Source organism: Cephus cinctus, unplaced genomic scaffold (genome assembly GCF_000341935.2).
Source record: "Cephus cinctus unplaced genomic scaffold, Ccin1 Ccin1_scaffold0997, whole genome shotgun sequence".
NCBI classification, from domain to species: Eukaryota; Metazoa; Arthropoda; class Insecta; order Hymenoptera; family Cephidae; genus Cephus; species Cephus cinctus.
In genome coordinates, this window is record NW_014333542.1 from 467622 (window position 1) to 489900 (window position 22279).

Genomic DNA, 22279 nt, shown 5'->3' on the forward strand with positions numbered 1-22279 from the left:
CCTAGACCTTAACTCGGATTCACAGTCGAACTATTTTACAATATTTTCAGCATCGAATCTCCCACGTGCACGTGCACCCGCACCGAACCTGATCGACCGATCGCGATAGGGTCTGCGCTGACTTTCCTTAATTTCTGTTACGAGACGCGGAGGAGAGACGAAAGTTGTAAAATTAAAGTTAAATAGAGAAAGAGAGACTCTCGACGCGATAATGCAGAGCCAGCGCGTCGCAGCACGTTGGGGACGCGTGACGTCGCGAAATCAGTGGACACGGACGACGGTACCAAAACTCGTTTCCCGGCCAGGACACATCTGACACTGCTGAGTTTACTAAATCAACGAGCATGTCTGCCGCGCGTTAGAGTACGGTCGAGTCGATCTAGTTGAAAGGAGTAGCCATTACTAATCCGCACTGCTTACCCGTAACAACGTAATACGTATCAACGTCAATAAAAATCATCGAAAGTTCCTCAAGGGGGATGCGTGGATATTTGATTTCCGTGATTCGACCCAAGGGTAGCTCTGCCGTTCTTCCGTATGAACTTGACTATGGACACGTGCCACTACCCTTGAGCAAGTCAAGTCACACAAAAGCATACACAGGGTGGATCATGAAGTATCCGTGATACCCAGCAGTAGTTTTATAACGGACATATACTTCTGAGAGACACAAGATACACTAGCTTCGACATGCCCGGAGGATATTTCAGAGAGAAAATTCGTAGCAAGGTTCGAGAGGGCTTCTAGGAGAGAGAGAGAGAAAAAGAATGTACGGATATATTATTTTGTATTGACTAGACGATATACCGACGGAGGAGACGACAACTAATCCCTGTGGGCGTGGCTGTTCCTTTTCCCAGAAGGTCGGATCGGTAAGGAGTCGGCCGGTAGGGTCTGTGTCTTGCAAAGGTGTCGGGACGCCTATTTCTTCACGTCATTGGATTCTTCTAATCGAAGGTTAAACAAGCAGACTCCACGTTATTGCTGACGCTCGCAGGGACAGTCATTCCGGTACTAAAGAATTCCCGAGAGCCCTTGAAGGTTATGCGTAATGCGACTGCAAGTCTAGGCGAACGAGTCGCGACACGTCTGGAAGTCCTGGCGACAGAGGTCTAAGGATTCGCGGCGACCTGTCGTCGCCACCTTGAGAAGCAACCGTGAAGCCCAGTAGTAATCGATACTTGGTTGCATTTTACAGGCACGAAGAATCGCAAGAGAATTGCAGCTGGGTAAGTGAGTGGGTCGGGGATGATTACGTGCGTTGGATACAGGTACGAGTTCAGACAAAACATTGATAAATTTTCCGATGGACTGTATTACACGTGAGGAAATAATAAAAATCGTTTTAAAAAATCAATTGTCTTACCGACGCATATGCACGAGAGACCCTGCTTCTTCATCCTGACAAAATGAATGACTGTTGGTCGAATATTTAGACGTAAAATATCCTTGGGTTATCCTTGGCATCGGTGCCCAGTTCACTGCGCGTGGTACAACTAACCTAACCTAACACGTACCGTGGTCGATATGATAGTCGGAGTCGTGCAGAAAGCCGGTAACACGGATATTACCCAGCGGGCATTGCGCTCGAAGGATCCCTTAAAGCTTCGGCGTGAATTTATCAACTAATCCGATCGCACGTTTGAGGTTATGCCTTTGCGTCGTATCTCCTTAAGATTTCTAACCTAACTTCCTTCGTGAAAGACAATAACGTAAAATTGCGTAACTGGTGAGTTAAAAAGAAATTAATTTTCAACGAAATTCACGTCGACCGACCGACCGTCTCGCATTTACGCGAATTATCATTGGCAACTGTCAAAGTTCCTACGACGACACTTTTAGATTAATTTTCGCCCGACTCATCATCTAATTCCACGTAGTCGTGAAACGCTGCTCGTTATTACCGGCTGGCAGTAGTATTCTGACACTGGCGCCCACGAGGTAAATGCTACCGCCAGTGAATATGCGAATGTACCGAGGGATTAAGTAGCGAAGGTATCAACGGCAACAGTGTGTACAATACAGAGTAACGAAGAAGTCTTAACGGTGTCCCTTTTTAAAGACGTCGGACATTTTTCGCTCAGTAGAGAGAGTGAGAGGGAGACAGATACGTAACAAGCACATCCTATACGGCACAATAGACAAACTACGACTAGACCAAGAATTCTATTCAGAGCAGAAACAAATCAACGGGGAATATAAACGGTTGAAGTTTGAAGACGTCAGGATAAATTTTTATTCTTTAGTTTCCTCGTCTATCGGCAACTGCTTACACGGCGTGAACGTAGGAATATGGTACCCCGGTGGTTAGACGTGCCCCACGTGAGTCCCCGCGAAATCCATTTTTTCACGGTAACCCCTGAGGTCGCCACAGGGACGCCATTTTGATTGTACGTGCCAACTTCCGATTCACTCTTCTCCTCTGCCGTTGCGCTTGGAGAATTTCCGAGAGCTCGAGTCATGGTTGTTCTCTGTGCACGACGTACATTCGCGTGTATATAGATATACATTCATTAGTTTCCTCCTACTTGCACAGATCGATCCACGCGTCCCCCGTTCAGGCTCCTTTTAATAATGGGAGACAAATCGAGCGCCATTGAATTCATCGAGTAGACACAGTTATTGCGTAGATAAGATTTTCACCTACCGATAAGAAAACGTTAACGCTTCTGCAAGTCTAATTATATTGCAACGATCGGATCGAAGTCGTTCAACGATCATCGGGGATAACTTTTTTCTAATACTGTACCAGCGGTTAAATGACTTATCTAATGACTGGACTGATAAGCCAGAGGCGAGAATTGACGCATGGCAATCTTACAACACTGTTGTAAGCCCAATGTATATTGGCTTTGTGCGTTATCATCTCTGGTATTAAAAGAAATTTTAATCCGAAGAATTTGATTGTTCGGAAAAAAATGGACGATTACGAAAAAACAACGAATTACGAACGGCCCAGTGAAATAAAACCGATAAATTTTCGAGTAAGAAGCGATATAAAAATAGAAAATGGACGAGTCTGAATTTCCATATTTACTTTTACATCATATGAACTGCTCTCGAATCCCGTTGGTCATCACTGATGAGCGAGGTTATTTTCAGGACAGAGAGCGCCATTTACTTAACGCAACGTCTCATTGTCAGTGTCACGCGACTTTGATAAATTTTTCCATATCCTATCTAATCGCTTGAAAAATGTATGCGCGTGCGTCTACGAGGTAAAAGGACAAAGGGAGAACGGATCGAAAAGTGAGGTAATAATATTTTTAACGATATTTAAGAAATCCAGATCCCCGTCGGTAAATACCGTATCGACACGATCGTTGCCGATGACGCACGAACGATGCCGGCTGTCACTGACATACACCGTCGACTGACTTCGAGCGAGAGATTTATCTCTTTAATATCTTAAGATTTATCTCTTTAATATCTTTAGCGTCTACGGCCAATTTAACCCAAGCGGAGTATACATCGAGTATTCATTTGTGGGTGGATATTAGTTAATCATAGAATTCGAACCTAGTGAAAGTGACGGCTAGCAGCCGACGCAAGACGGTACCGTCGTATATACCTATATACTATGCCTGGGGAATTGGACGGAGTCGATCTAGTGTCAAAAATTTCTTTACCAGCCGAGCAACCTCTCAGTGGATACACGGAAAAATGAAATCGCTGCACGCAGTCATCGACTTGCATGATCGCTGCTTTCAATTAGCGCGTGAAGTTGGCTACCATTGGCGAGTACTCGAGAAGCAAAGAGACGTCGTTAAATATTTATCAGGCTTACAAGGAGGCGACATTTTTTTATCCCTAGTCTCATTCGTCTTCTTTGCCTCTACAAGTCATTTCGCGGCGATACGATTCGTTAAGACGAATTATGGGATATTTTCAGTGACTGGACCATGGTCGTGTGTTTCCAGATTGCTTGAAAGTAAACGAAAGCTGACAATTGTGTAATGATGCAGAAGTTTAAAAAAAAAAGAGAAATTTAAGAACGCCGCTCTTCTATCGGATACAGTTCGTCGTCATGATTTACGGTTAAAGCGTTTACGTTTGTCAGTTGCTTTTCTTCCTGTTTTTCAGGAGCACGTTGTTACTACACGGTTCACTATGAACTTGGAGCGTTATTATAATTCCGAGACTTCGTTTCTCCCTACAATGTTCGCAATGCTATTTTAACCATTCATTTTTCTGAAAAATTAGCTTCCTGTATACGGACAAATTCGTGTACGCCTCTGACTCATTAGGGAATTTGAACTTTTGGGAAAACGACTCGGGATAATTTTTTGAGAAAACGATGATTCGCGAATATAATCGCTCGAGCAAAGGATAAAGATCACTTACGTTTTTGATTTTAAAATGATATCGAATAACGGACGATAGGAATTCTTTGTAGATCGTTACACATTATTACTGAGGATGTACGATATTTAGCATAAAATCGAGGTCACAATGATCCACAGTGATTTTGAGATATTTCCTGTGTAAATATGTAACCGGTAACTTGTTTTAATTGAACACCCAGTACTATTGGAAAACAACGTGATGACAACTGACTCGATAAGTTTTGAGTGGAAATAGAAAGGAAATAAGAAAGCAAGAAGGCACGTCTACCTTATCGTGGAAAAACGTGACAGGATGTTATTGAATAGATATATGTACGAGGCTGTTCCGTGGAAGTTCACATTTGCGTGAATATAAATGTGAGAAAGTCGAGCCATCTTGTCTAGCCGTGAAGCAAGGCGAATAAGTGCCAGGGTATGTAATAGCCTTAGAGGAGGAGTCATTCGTCATTATTAAAAATTAAATGACCGATATTAATACTTCATCAGGGATAGCAAACGTGTTTGGAAGTAACAATGATTTCCGTAAATAATATTGCTTAGGATTTAAGATTCCTGGCTACGTCCTACATTAGATGAATTTGTGAAATAACTTTCCACGATAAAATTCATATTGAGGTAAGCGAACGCCGTTCGAGAGACGGTGGGAGACCTTTCTCATTGCAAATAGTATACATTCTTTTTTGTATGGCGGCAATAAATATATGAGTGATATTAATTGAAAAACACGTCCGCGTTCGCTGGAGATAATTTTGTCAAATAAGATACTACAAAGTTGTTTGAAACACACATTTGACATAATGGCATATGCGAAATTTTCAGTGATATTCATTCTTAAAAGATTTCAGTAACTTGTCTAGATATTTTCTTGGATCATATTGATCTATAATGGCATTAAATTTGGAGGTGTCATCTAAAGTTGGAAATGCTTTTGCTTGGAAGAGTACGCTATAAGACAAATATCTTCCTATAAATATTATTACCAATATTACAACCACTCGACAAACTATTTCAGGTGCATTCACAAGCTTTCTCATATGCTTGTGTAATTATTCAGATGCATAAAAAAACTCTGTTAACTTTATCATAGCAAATGATTACACTTCTGGTGAGTGAACAACAGCGTTATTGATTATTTAATTTAAACTTGACTTATTTTCAATATAACCACATAATTCCTGTAGCGTAACAACTTCTTTCGTAGCAGTACTTGCCCTCTTTAAATGAACCTTAATGAAATGGATGCAATACTCACCACCACCAGAATTCCAGCAGTTATCAGTCATCCCTGTTTATCCATCTGCAAAGGTTGGCACTGCGTTATTACACCGATATCCGAACGCATTTAATTACATCACAACACAGCTCTCCTTCCCAGAATAATAGATCAGCAACGCACTTTTCATGAGGTCGCCATACGCGTGGTACATTTTTGATCGTGCAGGCGATCAAGTTACACTTTCAGTGCACCAGGTTTTACAAATTTCACTCCACTTCGTCGATCCGTCAACACTCAACTAAAATCCAAAGACAAGGGTGTTTAAGTTATTACATTGGAGCTGGAATTTCATATTGGAAAGTAGGTATGGAGTTGTCAGTTTTTAAGGATGAACTATACATGTATGAATTATTTTGGAGCTTATTCTGGATTCATTGATAAACAAAATGGGTCTGTGTTCGTGCATCGATAAAAGTAACAAGTATCAGACAAGTTATCCTGGTATAAAATCAATATTCTCAGGATACTAATCACTTGGAACGATAGAAGAATGAAGAAATAAACCATTGCAAACTATTAATAATGTTAGCCATACTAATTAGTGCTTAACGATATATTCAATAGTGAACGAAGTAAATTTATCATATAGTTGGCACTTCTCCAGCTTACTACTTGATATTGTTAGTTTAATAACTAGAGGATGCACAACTGCTTTATTATTACTTGGCTTCCTCGATAAGCTTCCAGAATGTCAATAGTTAATGCAAGCAATTCCTTGCATTCGAAGAATACTGATAACCAGCCACATTGCATAAAAAGTTCATGTGTACCACAAAATGTTACACATCTATTCACTGCGAAACCTCACAAGACTTGTCATTTCTCAAAGAAATAACTAAGAGCACAATATTATCCTCTATATAATGCCCAAATGTCCTGCACAAATCTGAAATCTCTGCGCACCAAGCTGTTAAATCTGACAGGGAACTCATTGATACACCAAACAACTGAACCCAGCCCAGGCAAGACAGAATAAATTCCAAATAGAGGTTACAGAATAGACAGTCAACAAGGAGTATTCAGAAAAACAAAAAATGACACAAGGATTTAAAAGTAATGATGGCAGCAGCATCAGGAAAAAGGACGTGTTTAAATGAGTGGCAAGGATCTACCTGTCGTGCGTTGAATCGATTGTAGCACAACGAACGTCAGTAAAAATGTTGAAATATTTGTGTGTTCGAGGATTGGTGTGATTCCGTGTTGTATATCTTCGCATCAGCAAGGTGGCCGCTGACTCGAGAGTTTGAGGTTACCGCGTAATCGATAGGAAGTTTTGAGGCGTAACGCGTCGTCGAGCACTCGCGTTGTGTTCGCAAGAATCAGAGATCGAGCAACGGCAGAGAAACGGCGACTGACATGATCACCGTTGTGTCGTCGTGAACATATGCATAACGAGAAACGAACTTGATTCACGACCCGAGAGAGCAAACGATGAACGTACAGGCTTAGCGGCGAGAACCAAGAGACTGTCGAGGATACGAATGAAAGAAGAGACAATGAAGGAAGGAAGGAAGGAAGAAAGGTGTGAGAAGCGAATGGATGAATATACGAATGAAGAAACGGGCGGCGTACGGAAGGACGGAACGAAGGCGAAGCGGTCCGCCGTTTCAACCGTCTGCGTATCCGTGTGTCTCACCGTGCCGCGAAATAACGAGGTTAACGCTCGAAACGGCACGGGCCCTCGCGACAATTTTCGAGGGTTGACCACGCGACAGACAAGCCACCGTGCTCAACGAGGACGATGCATGATCCCGTAGCCACCGGCTGCGAGAATTTACTATCTTTCCGTCTTGATTTCGCTCTCGCTGATTCGTCTCTTCTGTCTTCTTTCGCCGTCTCTCTTGCACTCTCCGGGCCACTCTCTTTGCCTCTCTCTCTCGCTCCCTCCGTCTCCGTCTCTCCCTTTGACAGCTCCCTCGCACTCTCTCCTTCCTTCTTATTGGAAGAAAGGGGAAAACTCATCTGGAAGATGGCCGCCGGGCGCCAGTTGCCGATTTGTCCCTTTCGTGCATGGCCACTACACTCTTATAAACAATGCAACGCAGAGAGAGAGAGAGAAGGAGAGAGAGAGAGTCTACTACGCTCGTTCACAGCGGCCTCTTGCACTGCCTTACGACACGACGAACGAATACACCAGGTCACAAAGCTGCTTCTTCTCTCTCCGATATTAAGCCGCACACTACCCCTGAGACTCGATGGAATGGTATCACCTCTTCGAAGCCGACACCAATTACGCACGTCTATCCCTTTTTATGAACTATACACATCGAGTACGCACTATCGTCACCGAGGATCACCACACGTCCGACTGGCACCGTCTGAAAACTGCTCCAATTTTGTTTTGCATGCATAGGTGACGACAGTGACGTCGCTCCGCGCTCACCATAGCGCTCGCCTCGTTTCTACTCTCCGTTCCGTTCTCGCCGCTCTTCCCCTCGACCTTCCACGCTCTCTCGCTCCCTCCTTCTTCGCTTCTCGCCTCTTCTCCTCCTTGGTCCTCTTCGTCCTCCTCGCCCCGCTGCTTCACGATGCTACCACCGTCCTGACTCTCGCTCGCTCGCTTACCACCTTCCTTCGGCTATTATCGGTAAACTACGATGTTTATTCGGTACATTGGTCAGCCAGTTACAGCTCAATGCTGTGGAATCATCCCTGGGTTCCTTTCGTTTTCAAGCGCCTCTCTGCACCTTGCCTCTATCTCTCTCTCTCATTCTCGTTCTCACTTAGTTTCCACACTCCTTTGTTTCTGTTGAATATTCTTCTACTTCGAATCCTTTTGATCCGTCCTGGATGCCATATCTAGGCTCTCGCTTTATCAGCCTGCTTTCCTTCACTTACATTATTTCCTCTCGTGAAAAAGCAGCTAACTACACAAGAGACGAAATCGATTATGCCTCGAGAGCACGCACCAAGAATACCTTCTAATAAACCCTACTGTGAACCAGCACTACCCTTCCCTTTCGTCCCGACACAAACAGGAATTTATTTCCTGCGGAATATCCTATACCTAGTCAGCCATCCAAACTCTAAGCTTTACTTAAACCCACCCAGCTACTAGCTTCGTCTTTCGCATTGACGAAGGGAGCTGTTCTATTTAGTGAATGGGACATCTGCCGCTTTTTCGTCGCTTTCGGAAAAGTCCGGATGGTTCGACTAGACCCGATGCCGGAAGGGCAGCCAACAGCCATCCCAGCCACCACCACCCTCTTCTCGGCTTTTGTCAATTTAACAGAGAACGATGACCGAGTCGACGAAACAGTGAAACTTTGCCATTTCGTGAAATGGTTTTTCTTATGTTGCCTCTACTCGAGAATGTGCAAGATGGAAAGGCGAACTAGTCAAAAGTTACTCCTCGGGGATGTGAAACGGAGTACTCTATTCGAGGAAAGAAGTATGGCGGACGAAATTGTGATTTTAAGTTTGAAAAGTCTCGTAAGACCGTTGTACCACCTGTGTCCGTAGGAATGCCATGAATGACAAAGGCAAATAGCAGTCGCGAAAGGCGCGAGGAAAAATAGGTTCAAGTCATTATCGCACGTTATTTTTCGTAATCGCGTATCAGAGTTCGTAATCATTACGGAAGTACGAATTATCAGTAGCCAACGGAAATAGAATTTTACAGGGAACCGCAAGTACTTCTAACCGCTGGTAACATCTGCTTGATTTCCCTATCAATTAATACCGCACACTCCTCGCTCATAGTGACAAATATTTTCGCAAAACAGAAATATTATTTCACATTCTATTTCCGTGCGAATCTTTGTAGCTATACCTCAATTTCGTAAGCCGGAACGCTGACAAGATATATAACCCTAGTTATCAGCGTTATAATAAGGCTAAAGAAAAATGCGTATATCCTTTGATTAGTTATACGTTGCACAAGATAAAATAATTCCCGAACTACACGTAAACATTCGCAGAGAATGAGTAACGCCTCGCGAGCGTTTGAATCACGACGCCGAAATTTCGCAAGGCGACGCCATCGTCGGCGTCCACAGTTATTCACAGCCAATGGCAACGGAGCTTGATCGTGGGAGATAAGGGTGACGTAAATTACGAATAACTATTAGTTTTAATTCAAGCACAAAGCATAGTACCGATCACCGATCGAATATCGGCAATATAAATCGTGAGGTGGCATTTAAATTTTACGAAAAATTCAAATATAAACGCAGCCATTAACATCGAAACATCCGCGGCCCTTTAATAGTAATCATGTTATTGGCCGGCAGAGGGGCCAACCGTAAGAGCATACACACGAAGAAGACGAAGAACTAAAAGCGTTTGAAAATTATTTCTCGCACTGAGACACCTGATGCGTTCCGAAAACCACACACGTTGGCAAGCATGTGACCGATTCGCTTTCAGGGTTGGTAGATGCCATCTTTAAAAGCGATACGTTTACGCCCGTTGAGCAAAGAAAGAGGAGCTCGTGCCGCCGATCTCCTTTCCTTCCTTTACGATCGCTTGAATGTCCTCTTGGTTGGCGGGAAGACGAAGACGTTTCCTGATATGTGTAAGCGGAATTTCACGACTTTATCCCACCATTACGGCAGACCTAATTCCAGGTGGACTTGGACCTCGTGCCCCGTCTGAGAGTACTTTAGACGTCATCGTCGTCGTCAGTGTGTTGCCGAATGACCTTGGATAGGATGACGACGATGACGTCACTGCGGCAGTACCCCATACGCAGTGGTTATCATTCAAATGACAATAGAGGGAGAGAAAGAGAGAGAGAGAGAGAGAGAGAGAGAGAGAAAGTAAGATTTAAAGAACCCGCAGGAATAATTTAAGACCTCTCAATTGGAATTCATCCTGATACTCGTTAAGGCTAATGAACGCGACTATATTTAGTCTGAAAAAGTTTCCTCACAAGGAATGTAAGAAAATGACGCGACAAGCCTCATTATTACTCCTAAATTATGTGTAATGAATTGTTACAAACCTCAATGTGCCGAAGATTTATCGAGAATTAAATATATTATTTATCAAAAGGACTACTCAATAATATTTAACGTATGCGCACCGATCACTCAGTCCCGGCTATCGTGTTATACATGGGGAGTCAGGATGCTGCTTCCTGGTGGAATTAATGGAATTGCGGTAAAAGAGTGTGAAATTACAGGTTGGGTGAAAGGTGAAAGGTGGTGTAAGCGGTGTTACGATAAGCGGGGAAATGGCACGGGGATAATCCTGACTGAGAGACACTGACAAAACTCCAAGAGTAACGTAACCTAACAAACCCAACAAACCGAAGGTATCAGTCAGGGAATTTTTCACTTCCGTACGTCAAAGGACGTGAGAATTCTCGTTGCCGTTTCTCAGTCACAAACACCGAAAGTCTTGTACGGCACAGTTTCAATATTATTAACGTACTTCACATATCCCTACGAGTGTGATGTACACAGGGAAACTTCCTCGACTTCTGTCACGGATTTGTCTGATGTGACGTCACATCACTTCGCCAATCACAACCTGTTTTAAAAACATTGATACCTCGCACTCGCACGAAACCCGACTGAGCCCGACACACGATTATTAGCCAGGCTGCAAGGCTTGACTGCCTGCCTGCCTGGGAAATCGCAACCCCCGCGGCCATTACGAATCAAATTATTCGGACAGTCCTTTGCTTTTTGAAGGCTGTGCGTAATTTTTTATTTACAGCAAATTTACTTTTCAGCATTAGATATTTTAATGTTGGACCATAGGAATGCCGAATTTTTTTATATTCACGGTGACACGGTATATTCATCACATTCATCTTTATTTTCGTTCATTGCACAGATTTCTCAGTATGATAGATTTTTATTTTATCGAAGGGACGATGATCGCCCTCTTATTGTTATACTCAATGATCTCTGAACTTCATGTTTCTTGTATATGTATTATATTGTTATTAGAACCTAATGATTCAATGATAGTGCGAATTCCGTTACGTGCGGAAATTATCACTTTACTTAGGGGATCTTTATTTATTTCTATTTACGAATTAGCTTCTCTTTATATGGTTTTTTTTCCTTTCTTTTTCTTGCGCCATCACTAAATTCGCAATACGCAGCTACTTATTAAGAGGTTAATAAGGAATAATAAAAAAACTTCTAAATAAATAAATGTGCCTTTTTGCTTCGTTAATGTCGTATAGAAATGTCGAGTACCTATTATGAATGTTGCAAAATATTTCGTATACATTTGGGTATATACTATATATATATATATGCTTGTAGAGGCCTATATATCTATATATACGTATACATAACGGGTGACTAGCAAATAAGAGTTTTTAAAAATTAATTATCAATTATTCTTCAGGTAGTTTTGTTATAGATGATCGTTTATGTATTACATCATATCGCTTTTTGCTGTGTTCAAATATAAAGGGGACTGGAAAGATTTTATTTTGTTTACGCAACGTTAAAGCAATCTTATTCCAATTGATTAGTACCATTCGGCCTGAAAGGCATGAATTATTTTTCAAATAATTGAGAAGTATGCAGTCTCGCAAATATACGGTTATGAAAGCAACGATATGACTTAATTTCTTCATTTATAAAATAAAATATCACATTTTCCAATTTAATTATAACCACACAGCTCTTAGATTCCTTGCTTTTCATAATTCTCTAATCGTTAGCCTTAAATTTTGGAATTTTCTAGAGAAAGTAGAAAAAGTAACACGTTAAAACATAACCCTGATAAATAAATTCATTTTTCTGTGGTTCACTATCCTTATACTTGTGGAAATGATTTCTTAATTCATCTATAAACTTATCAAAGTATACTTCAAGTACATAATCTCGATACAAATGATTTTCATTTTGTCATTTCGTTTTTGCTACAGCTATCAATTGTGTTTGTTAAGTGACAGTAATTGGCTCATTCTCATTCTCAATATTAAAATCTTTGAAATCAGTTCACATGTACTTCAGATGACACCAGGCAAAAGGTAAAACATTGTCAAATGAAGTGTAATACATCATGACCATGGCGTACACTTACATGTACCAGTATAAAGGAAACTATAATGTCATTTGACATTTCTATGATATTCAACACTTTCATATAAATCGCTATATAAAAACTACCCTGGTTTTATATGATTTTAATTAAATAATATTCTAAACCCCCATTCGATACCATGCCAAGTACAATTGCCTGGTACGAGTGACTTGCAATTCTATCAGATGTATAGCGTGCATTAGCGTGCAAAAAGTCTTTAGCCAAATTTCATTAAATATTAAATAGTTCTTGGCCAAAGACTTCTGCGCGAGTGTACATCGATTATACTACTATCTAACTTTTAAAATTAAATAATACAAATCTAGGCAATGTCAAAGAAACGTAACAGCATACATATTGCGATAAAATTACTTTTTTTTTTTTTAATTCATTAAAGTCACTTAATAGTTTACTATTTTTTTGTAATTCACAGGTCAGTCTTTGCACATTATCGAACGAGGGTGGGTACAACTAACATATTAAATAATATATACATCTACAAGGGCGCATGCGACGGGTCAGGAGAAGGGACAATTATTTGCTCAAAGACGCCGATCTCAGATAAATTTTTTCCGCCAATTTGCAATTATTAAAATCTCAATATAGTTTGTGTAAAGAAGTTTTGGTTGAGCCACTTGTGATAAACAAGCCTCGCTGTCTTCACTTTGAATAATTGACGTTATCACTACTGCCATTTACCTATATTTGATTTAATTAATTCGTCAGTTTATCCCTCCCAGAAATCGACGTCTCTGGCCTGAATTATTATGGCGATGAAATTTTCGTAAGATGGCAGTTACAGTTGATCCGTAATAACAGCAGTGTCTGTATTACTCGTAGGTGTATCTACAGCATTCACCATTGGATTCAATTTTTCTGTCGGATTTGAAACTGTTTCCTGGTTATCCATTGTTTGATTGTCATTTCTCCCTTCAGCATCCATTCCTTGAACGGTCGTCAATGTGCTCCACCAATTTGAAAAAGCTCCCTTGGCTTGCGAGATTGCACCGCCTTTTATAAATTGAATATAAAATTTTAAGAAAGAAAGATGTAGAGCGTCGGACTAATAGTCAGTGTTGTTCAATTTTAATATTTAACGTCAATGATTCGTCTTACCTACTGCCTTTCCGGTGGTCGCTACTGCTCTTCCCGTAGATGCCATAGCCTGATTGATCTTCCTTCCGCTCTCAGTGTTCTGCATCGTACTGTAATCAGAATAAATGGGATATCGTGCAAGTTAAACAATTATCCATAGAATACAGAATCCAGAGTACTTACTGGGACAAACGTAATTTCATATCCTGTACAGAAAGTTGTCCAGCAAATGGATGACCTGATTCAATACTATTGATCTCAGGCTTATTTATACCGCTCCAAACTTTGTAATTGCTAGTATTGCGCCAGGCTGTTACGAAGGCGGAATTGAAATGATCGGATTGCCGCGTATCCTGCTGCAAAGAAGTTCGCAGAAGGCTCAGAAGATATACTCGGAATTGTGTTCTTATCCATTCGTCTCCACCCTCCCAACCGACGCCGTCGAGGAAAGCGTCCTTCCTGGGTTCAGTCACATGTCTCACCACGTAATCGGCGAACCTCAAGTCTTCCGTGGTTAAGTGCAATTGACGCCTCAATTCCGGATCCGTCGCTTCTATTCGTGCACTTTCAACCTGGCCAATAATCAGAACTTTAGACATTTAGCTTCTTCGTAGAAACAGTTGTAAAGCTACTACTGCTATTGGCACGTACCTCGATTAACACGTCGATCAATTGTTTTTTCTGCTTGAACAAAACATTTGTTGCTCCCACGATGTACCCTCGGACGTTCACGTCCCCCAGGAGATCCAAGTATGGTAGGGACAGGTAAGGTAGACAAAGGTATCCCTGCAAGTGCACAATATACATTTCTTTTCAAATAAAAAATAAGCCACCAGGTATACCATTGGTAAATACACATCTTAGGATGATTACGTACCCTGGAAAACAAACTTAAAGGTAATCCGCAGAGTTCTGGATTGATGTGTGCTATCTGGGTGATATTATTCGTGACTCTTGCATCTGACAATGCATCGCTACTAGTGTCTCTGGGCAATATGTTATCCGCGTCTCCCATACCTACGTTTATTGTATTTACACTATGAACCCTGTGCACGTTGTCGGTCGGTTTTGGAGAATATTTAGAATTACTATCATCACCGAAGGACTCTGTGCACTCCTTCATGGAATCCACTTCGATCAGCTTGGTCTCTGACTCGCTATCGTTATCACTGTAATTTTTATTCATCGGCAAATTCATCCCGTCCATGCACTTTCCTTCCATAGTTTCAATGGTCTTATTATCATTCATACAAAGCGGTATTTCGTTAGCAATGTTGCTGTTGTTCTCACAATTCGCAACTGATGAATTATCTTTTGCAACTTCGCTACCGGATAAATTTGAATGGACATTTTTCGTTGGAATTTCATCTTCATCGAAGTTCGGTATTGGCGACATTGGTCGGGATGGTCTGCGAGCAATAATACGCAAGTTCACTATTTATCTGTGGCGAATAATTTAAGTAATTATGATGCACTACTCTGAAGTTTACCTAACGCAGGCAGCCTGCTCCAAACCACGCTCAATCATACCAGGATGTAACGATAGTAGAGTCAATATCGCTACACACAGAGGCTGTACTGGTGATTGATAAAAGACAACTTTTTTCTCCAGTAAAAGTAATTTGAAGAGGAGAAGTGCCTTGTGTCGGAAATGTAGTATGAAATCCCTCGCAGAGAGTCCTGCAAATAACGATTATATCACACTTTATAGCAGTTTGCAAATTACTTAATTGTTATGCATACTAGTGAATTATAACTTGGTGCTCCGCATTGGAAAAACGTACGAGATAGAATTATTGTTTTAGTAATGAGAATAATTACCAACAAAAACTTGTGGTGGCATCTGACTGTCACTACTCATACATGAGTTTAGATGATGATAGGTGTCTTCGAGCAAAGAAACCTTACTGAAGTCTCCTTTATCGAAATAAGCATGAGTAATGAGGGCCATTTTCACTTGAATGTGTCCATACAATGGCAGGATACTTAGAACACACACAGACTTCTGCACCGTACCCCTCGTAATATCTGATGTGCGATTTTTTAATTTCTGTATAAAATGAATTGATATTAGTAAATCAAAATGAGCCAGAGGACTTTTGACAAAAAGTCTACTATTCTAATTACTTTAGAAAAACCCTTTTGGAGCCTTAAGAATAATGACGAGTTTTTCATAGAATTCTTGACTAATTATCTAATATGAGTGATTTTATTAATGTAAAGTTTTGATGTGATCCTACCTCTACTGGAATTTGACGAAAGCATGAAACTCCATATACAGTTTGTTTAGAATCAGTGAGACTAGGTAGATGAAAGTACACTGCATCCTCGTCATAATTGTGAGATCCATCAGGTAATGCCAATGTTGGCAAGTATTTCCATCCAAGAGGACACTCATTTGGAGCACCAGGAACTAAAGGTGGAAATGAATATTCCACCTGAAAGTAATAAGAAACATAGAATATTCCATTCATGTATCTTTTAATGAATGTACAATGCAACCAAACTAAGTTCAACAATCATTTAGAGTTATTCAAAAAATACTCTTCTTTATTGATAAACAAGACAGACAAAGTATACATTATTTGTAAACAGACATTACACTCGATAGAGTAAATATTATTCAATGCTCATAACATTACATCATTAAAGTGCTACTCCTATCGACTAAATGAATACATTTATCATACATTAGCTAGTTATCCAGTCATAGCAATAACAAATGAGTAATATAGTGTAGAGAGAGCTCTTATGCATTATATTTCCACTAGATTCAGGTATTAGATTTCAGAATTGAGTCACTTCTTGTGCTGGTACAATTGACTGAGAAATGTGGATGTACTAAGTGCCTAGTTAAGGTGCAATGTAATTATAAATGTTCAAAAATCAAATAAAGTTAATTAAAGCTTACACATTTCAAAATAGTACTACAAATGAGAAAAACTCCGGGAAAGATTAAAATTATATGAAGAACATTTTCTGCTTACTTGACATCCTTTCTTATGATGAAATCCAACGACTATCACGTGGAGAATCGGCCCGGCCGATTCCGCCATGTTGACACTTTTCTGAGAATCTTTTTCCTTTAATATAAATCTCGCGGAGTTTACACAATTGAGTATTTCGTGAACATTATCCCAAAGAATCCAGGGATAACACCCCTTTCTTTCGTACACTGACGTACGGCTAGCAGACAAGGATTGACATGCGCCATGATGCACCGCGTCGTTTGCCAACATGAAGTATTAAAAAGTCTAACTATTCGATTTGTTGTGTCGCGGCCTAGTGATAAATAATCTCACTAGGATTGAGCGGCAAGTTCAAATGAGGAATTAAAATGGAATTACGATTCCTCTTTCCAAATCAGAATTCAATGCTTTCAAATTCTCAGTCTGTCATTAATGCATAAATAAGATATATCCTAAGTAATTCAGGGAATACTTACTAACTCGTACATGTGCATAAACATATGGGTGACAAAGAATGTGGGCATGGGTCATTTGTTTAATGTTACCTGAATTTCTCAGGACTTCTCACTCTCGGAAATAAATCGGGTCACTTGAGCGGATCGACGAGCGAGCGAAATGTTCGCTTAGCCGGTGACGTTGTCCATGTACTTCCCAAATAAACTAAGGACAAGGTGTGCATGAGTTCTTTGCGCTTAGGAACAAGGTCCTCGATCTTAGGCACGGACAGCCAAGCGCCGCGAAGTGCATGAGTGGAATTTTATTTGCAGAGCCTGTATACAGCATCCATAACATCATCGTACCAGAAATCAACTTTAATACAGAGGACTGAACATCGTGGGAACGCCCATAAGAGCTTTGGTAGCTAACGAACTCGCCTTGCCAATTCACGCAGTCGAACTGCCGTGAAAACTATAATAGCGATAATCAGGATGTCACAGTTTGTCCGCAAAAAGAAATTCCCAACGCATAAAATGTTGTAACATCCAAGGCGCGTAATGCAAAAAAAAATACGAATAGAATAGTCAGAAAAAAAGGATACAGTTTCTGAAAATTTAAGGCTAAATACTAAAACTCTACCAGTTACATTTTTTCACGTAAAAAGTGTACGATTTTATAAGTCTTTAAAACTCTCTGTTCTCAGTCCGATAAATAATTTTCACGCTCACTAACAGTCAGTAATAATGCAAATGGCGCTGCGTCGTGAACGATTAATGGTTACTTGTTTATTAAATTTTCAAATCATATCATGCAGCAATCCTTTGCAACAAATAAATGAACTAAAGATAAATGACGTTTTCCCAGTTTGTACTTTTCCAAATGGTGATTATTCCCTAGAAGATCCAAAGAATCTCTCGTGTGGATAAACTATTTTTATTACTATGCTGCGTGAAAGGAGTCATGTCGGAATGGAATCATTTCGTGTAAATTGGAGAGCCGAGGTCGCGAATCATGTAACAGGTGCAGAAATATCGGACAAAGATATCCGGCATGTTTAAGCGTACCACGGAATGGTTAAGCGCTGATGCACTGTCCAGCAAGTATATTTATCGCTGTTCTCTCTTATCGTTTTCAGTTGGCTTCGTTAGGCTTTATAACCTAAGGCTACGCTTCTTCATGCGTGAGCTTCGAGTGTTAGACTAGTGACAATTATTTTTACGACTTCTTTCAGTCTTTAATATGTAAATTTATTAACGTATTTACTTAGGAATGTGCGATAATGGTTTTTTTATTTTACGGCATATATTTTATCATGTAAATTTCAATTAAGAGCGGTGGAAAATGAAATGGAGTTTCTCTCTATCCTGTTAAATCAACTGTTTTGACAGCTTCGTTAGCCGGTATGTTTGGTTTTATCTTGTTATTTATTATCTGAACTAGTTTCATTATTATGGCTGATTATTAGTGTTACTTGTTTTGTAGTATATCGTTATCCAATATTATTGTGTATAGTCAACTAATATGTATTATTTATTTATTGTTTACGACCATGTTTAAGTACTATGTTATTAATTTATCCTTGTTTGTACACTGTTGGTTGGATTTGGAGCTAATCTGCACAATCATTTAATTCACAGCACGCATCAAATTTTTTTCCTGTGGCCTTGACAACACAATAATGTTATATATCTCCATGAAATAATATCAGAAATTTTTTTTTTTTTTATATTAGGCTCTTAATTTGTGCAATTGAATTCATTGCTTTATTATCGCAACATTAAAAATTTGAGCTGTAATAATTAATAGAGTCAATAATCTTACTTCGTATTATCCAACGGATTATCTTAACTGATTACATTTACAATTCCATGAAAAGATATGAGATAAATAGCTTGGAAGTCAACAAAGATATCAAAAATTCTTTTTTAGTCAAATTTATACTTCAGTGGCCTACAAGTCATATTTGTATATATTCCCACAGCTAAATATTAATTATAAAGCTGTTAACCTGATAGAATTAAAAGTACCCTCATGAACCTGTACCAACTGATATGAGCTCTATACTTATAAAGTAGTCTGCATATATTACAACTCAGTACGAATAATATAACTCTAACACAAAAGAATGGCATAGCTCATTTCTGTTGTTGACTATATATCTGCAGTAGAATTATCTAATCTAATTTATAGTTACAGCACGTTTCATACTTCTTTATAAAAACGTGTCTGCATTTGTATACCCTTGTCTTGCTTTCTTTTCACTCATATCGTAGCTATGCATTATCAAACTTTTATCAGTCGGGGTAGAATTTTATCTTTTATGGTAGTTTACACGTGTCCATTAGCCAAGTCTGCTAACTATTTATCAAGCTACTCTGAAAGACACTATAAATTGATTTCTCAGTAAATTTAGCTGATACATGGAGACCGATACACAGAGTCAATAAAGGTATCACGTTTCCAAACTTTTAATCAGCCAGCAGTTTTAATCTCACAAGTTATTGTCACGAGTAGGGGTCCATATTATGCTTAGTCAGCCGCCTAGCGAGCAACAGTCCTCAGTATTGAGATTGGTGTAAAAATTTGTAGACAAAGAGAGCAATTAAGACTACCAAGGGGAACGAGATGTTTTCGTGCTTGCTGTACAATGAGAAGCATCGCCTGGACCGATTACTAAACCTGGATCCGTAGCAAGGATGCCTTGTCAGTAAAAGAAACACTGTGAGACTGTTTACCAGGATTTCCTTAAGATCATGGTGCAACAACGTCTTCCAGGATTCGATGGTAAATATAAAATTGTTATTTTTCGAAAGTACATCTATGTTATGTATTAAATTTTCCGTTAATAGTACCCATTTGTTAAATCTTCTTTAAAAAATTTCTTTCAAAGCTGGCAGAGGTGGTCGTAGATTTGTCATAACACTGGCAGCTGGTATGATCTTTGGATTCCTCTCTGCCTGCCTTCTTCTTACTGCCACTCGAGATGCCCCCCGCATGTTTAATTGGCTACCAGGCAGTCAAAAGATCACTTCCAGGGATCCTCATCACTACTCCGAAATGGGGTTTGAGGTATGGACTAGAGGATTCCATGCAAGAACAAGAAAAGATTGATTAAACTATTTGCATTTCCGTTACTAAAGTCAGGACCAGATACGGAAGTGATGTTTCACGGGAAGGACGAAGATTTCCACAAAGGAGAAGACAAAGTCGCACAGGATCTCGCGAAGAAAGTTCGTATCCTCTGTTGGGTGATGACAGGTCCAAAGAATCATCAGAGCAAAGCCCGTCACGTGAAGGCAACCTGGGGAAAGCGTTGTAACATCCTTTTATTTATGAGCTCCGCCGAAGGTGAATAAGAACAAAGTAAACTCGATACGCCTCCTACAAGCAAATCTAATCAATCAATCATATCTCCACAATAATAGATACCAGCCTGCCGACCGTGGTTTTACCAGTGAAGGAAGGTCGAGACAATCTCTGGGCGAAGACGAAGGAGGCGTTCAAATATTCCTACCAGAAGTACAAGGATGAAGCAGATTGGTTTATGAAAGCCGACGACGACACGTCAGTAATCCTTACAAATATTTTTTTTGATTATCAGACTTTGATTATCAGACTGTCAAAAATAATTCATTATATTGATCCTATTTTTCAGATACGTAATAGTTGAGAATCTACGTTATATGCTATCATCGTATGATCCATCGTCGCCGCTTTATTTCGGCTGTAGGTTCAAGCCTTTCGTGAAGCAGGGCTACATGAGCGGCGGTGCCGGATACGTCCTAAGCAGAAAGGGTCTGGAGAAGCTGATAGTGGAGGGTTTGCCAGACAGAACAAAGTGTAGACCAGACAACGGGGGTGCGGAGGACGTAGAGATGGGCAAATGCTTGGAGAATGTCGGCGTGCACGCCATGGATTCCAGGGACCCTCATGGTCGCGGTAGGTTCTTCCCATTCGTCCCGGAACATCATCTGATACCAAATCACGTGGACAAGAATTTTTGGTACTGGAAGTACATCTTCTACGATACCAAAGATGGTCTCGATTGCTGTTCCGACACCGCTATATCCTTTCACTACGTATCGCCCAACATGATGTACGTACTGGAGTACTTAATTTATCATTTACGTCCGTACGGTATTACGCACGGATTGGAAAAGATTTCGGCCGAGGAACACTCGACTGATCCTACCGAGTACTAGTCGAACACATAAATATACTATATACGTACGCATTCATAAAATTCACCTATGCAAGATACTAGTCAGTATAAGCCAACGATCTGTACGTAAATTCTGACAGAGGTTATATACGTACAGATAGTAACCAGAAGTGATAGTTATCGTACCATTATTATCGTACATATTCTTCCTCTGCCTAAAAGTCATTTCTTTTTTTCTTTTAAAATAATCAAGTAAGCTCTAAGCTCCGTGATTATAGCCATGAGTCGATGAGAGCTCGAGAATTGACCTTAGTCGGATTTTTTTAATACTTTGGTTCGTTTAAGATTAATTGCGGCCTTTTGCAAGCATAAAAGAAGAAGAAGCAGAAGAATGATCAATTCCTTCTCCGTCTCTCCCGTCGCTCCAACGACTCATTATCAATCATGTTTCAAATGCAAAAGAAGATTACTCTTTGCATATAATCGTGCCATGACATTGAAGAAGGCTTGTGCACAATGAAAAAATTATGTCACAATTATTATTATTATATATATACTACTGTGGCGACTGTCAATTTATTACGCGAATCGCCATTGTGAAACCAATCGGTGCTGATTGAACGTCAACACGTTCTGGATCTACCGTATTGATTGATCATGAATATTATTAAACACTATTATACGTATTATATATATTTTGTACAACTAGCTTTAAGAGATGCACCGGTGATCCGCCTGCACGTTTCGTAGAATCGAATGGTGTGCATGGTCACAATTATTCCTAACGAAAATGTATTAAAAAAGAAAAAAAAAAAAAAAGAATTACCATCAAATATACGTATCTCAAAGAAACTTAATGGAAACACTTTTATACACGTCTCCGTTATTAATTAATAACATAAAGCTACGCAAGTGGTAATGTCGGGAAGAGTGGAAGGGAGGGTGGCAAGTACAAAAATATAGCAAAGAGCCAATAGTCTCAATCCACATGCTCGCG

General features: G+C 40.0%; 3 protein-coding genes across 18 annotated transcripts in view; 1 reads left to right on the forward strand and 2 right to left on the reverse strand.

Moving 5' to 3' along the window:
• Nucleotides 1–11160, reverse strand: part of LOC107271502 (serine/threonine-protein kinase tousled-like 2) — a 42609-nt gene extending 31449 nt beyond the window's left edge. For 3 of the 11 annotated variants that reach the window (XM_015747578.2, XM_025088755.1, XM_025088756.1), the window contains exons 1-2: nucleotides 6735–8484; nucleotides 5599–5860 (exon numbers count right to left, since the gene is read on the reverse strand). In XM_015747578.2, coding sequence (XP_015603064.1) covers nucleotides 5599–5629 — 31 coding nt within the window. In that variant the 5' untranslated portion in view covers nucleotides 5630–5860; nucleotides 6735–8484. Of the gene's footprint in view, nucleotides 1–5598; nucleotides 5861–6734; nucleotides 8485–10865 lie in introns of those variants that run through there. The other 8 variants (XM_015747581.2, XM_015747573.2, XM_025088752.1 and 5 more) reach the window with 7 other exon arrangements.
• A 209-nt stretch (nucleotides 11161–11369) lies between these two features.
• LOC107271504 (late secretory pathway protein AVL9 homolog) lies at nucleotides 11370–17069 on the reverse strand. Its single transcript, XM_015747587.2, has 9 exons — nucleotides 16701–17069; nucleotides 15954–16151; nucleotides 15535–15763; nucleotides 15204–15393; nucleotides 14591–15122; nucleotides 14365–14499; nucleotides 13897–14285; nucleotides 13735–13823; nucleotides 11370–13629 (listed from the first exon to the last, which is right to left on the reverse strand). The coding sequence occupies exons 1-9, from the start codon at nucleotides 16950–16952 to the stop codon at nucleotides 13415–13417; spliced, it is 2229 nt and encodes a 742-aa protein (XP_015603073.1). The 5' UTR covers nucleotides 16953–17069; the 3' UTR covers nucleotides 11370–13414.
• A 786-nt stretch (nucleotides 17070–17855) lies between these two features.
• On the forward strand, nucleotides 17856–22136 carry LOC107271508 (glycoprotein-N-acetylgalactosamine 3-beta-galactosyltransferase 1). 6 transcript variants are annotated; one of them, XM_025088764.1, is made up of 7 exons: nucleotides 17856–18140; nucleotides 18256–18520; nucleotides 19710–19904; nucleotides 20011–20189; nucleotides 20261–20468; nucleotides 20546–20684; nucleotides 20776–21322. In XM_025088764.1, exons 3-7 carry the CDS (start codon nucleotides 19874–19876, stop codon nucleotides 21320–21322), a joined length of 1104 nt encoding a protein of 367 aa, XP_024944532.1. In that variant the 5' UTR covers nucleotides 17856–18140; nucleotides 18256–18520; nucleotides 19710–19873. The 6 variants fall into 6 exon arrangements, with proteins under 6 accessions (XP_024944532.1, XP_024944533.1, XP_015603082.1 ...); XM_025088766.1 differs by adding an exon at nucleotides 21633–22136 and having other exon boundaries at nucleotides 17857–18520; nucleotides 20776–21216; XM_025088765.1 differs by lacking the exon at nucleotides 18256–18520 and having other exon boundaries at nucleotides 17856–18220.
• The last annotated feature ends 143 nt before the right edge of the window (nucleotides 22137–22279 follow it).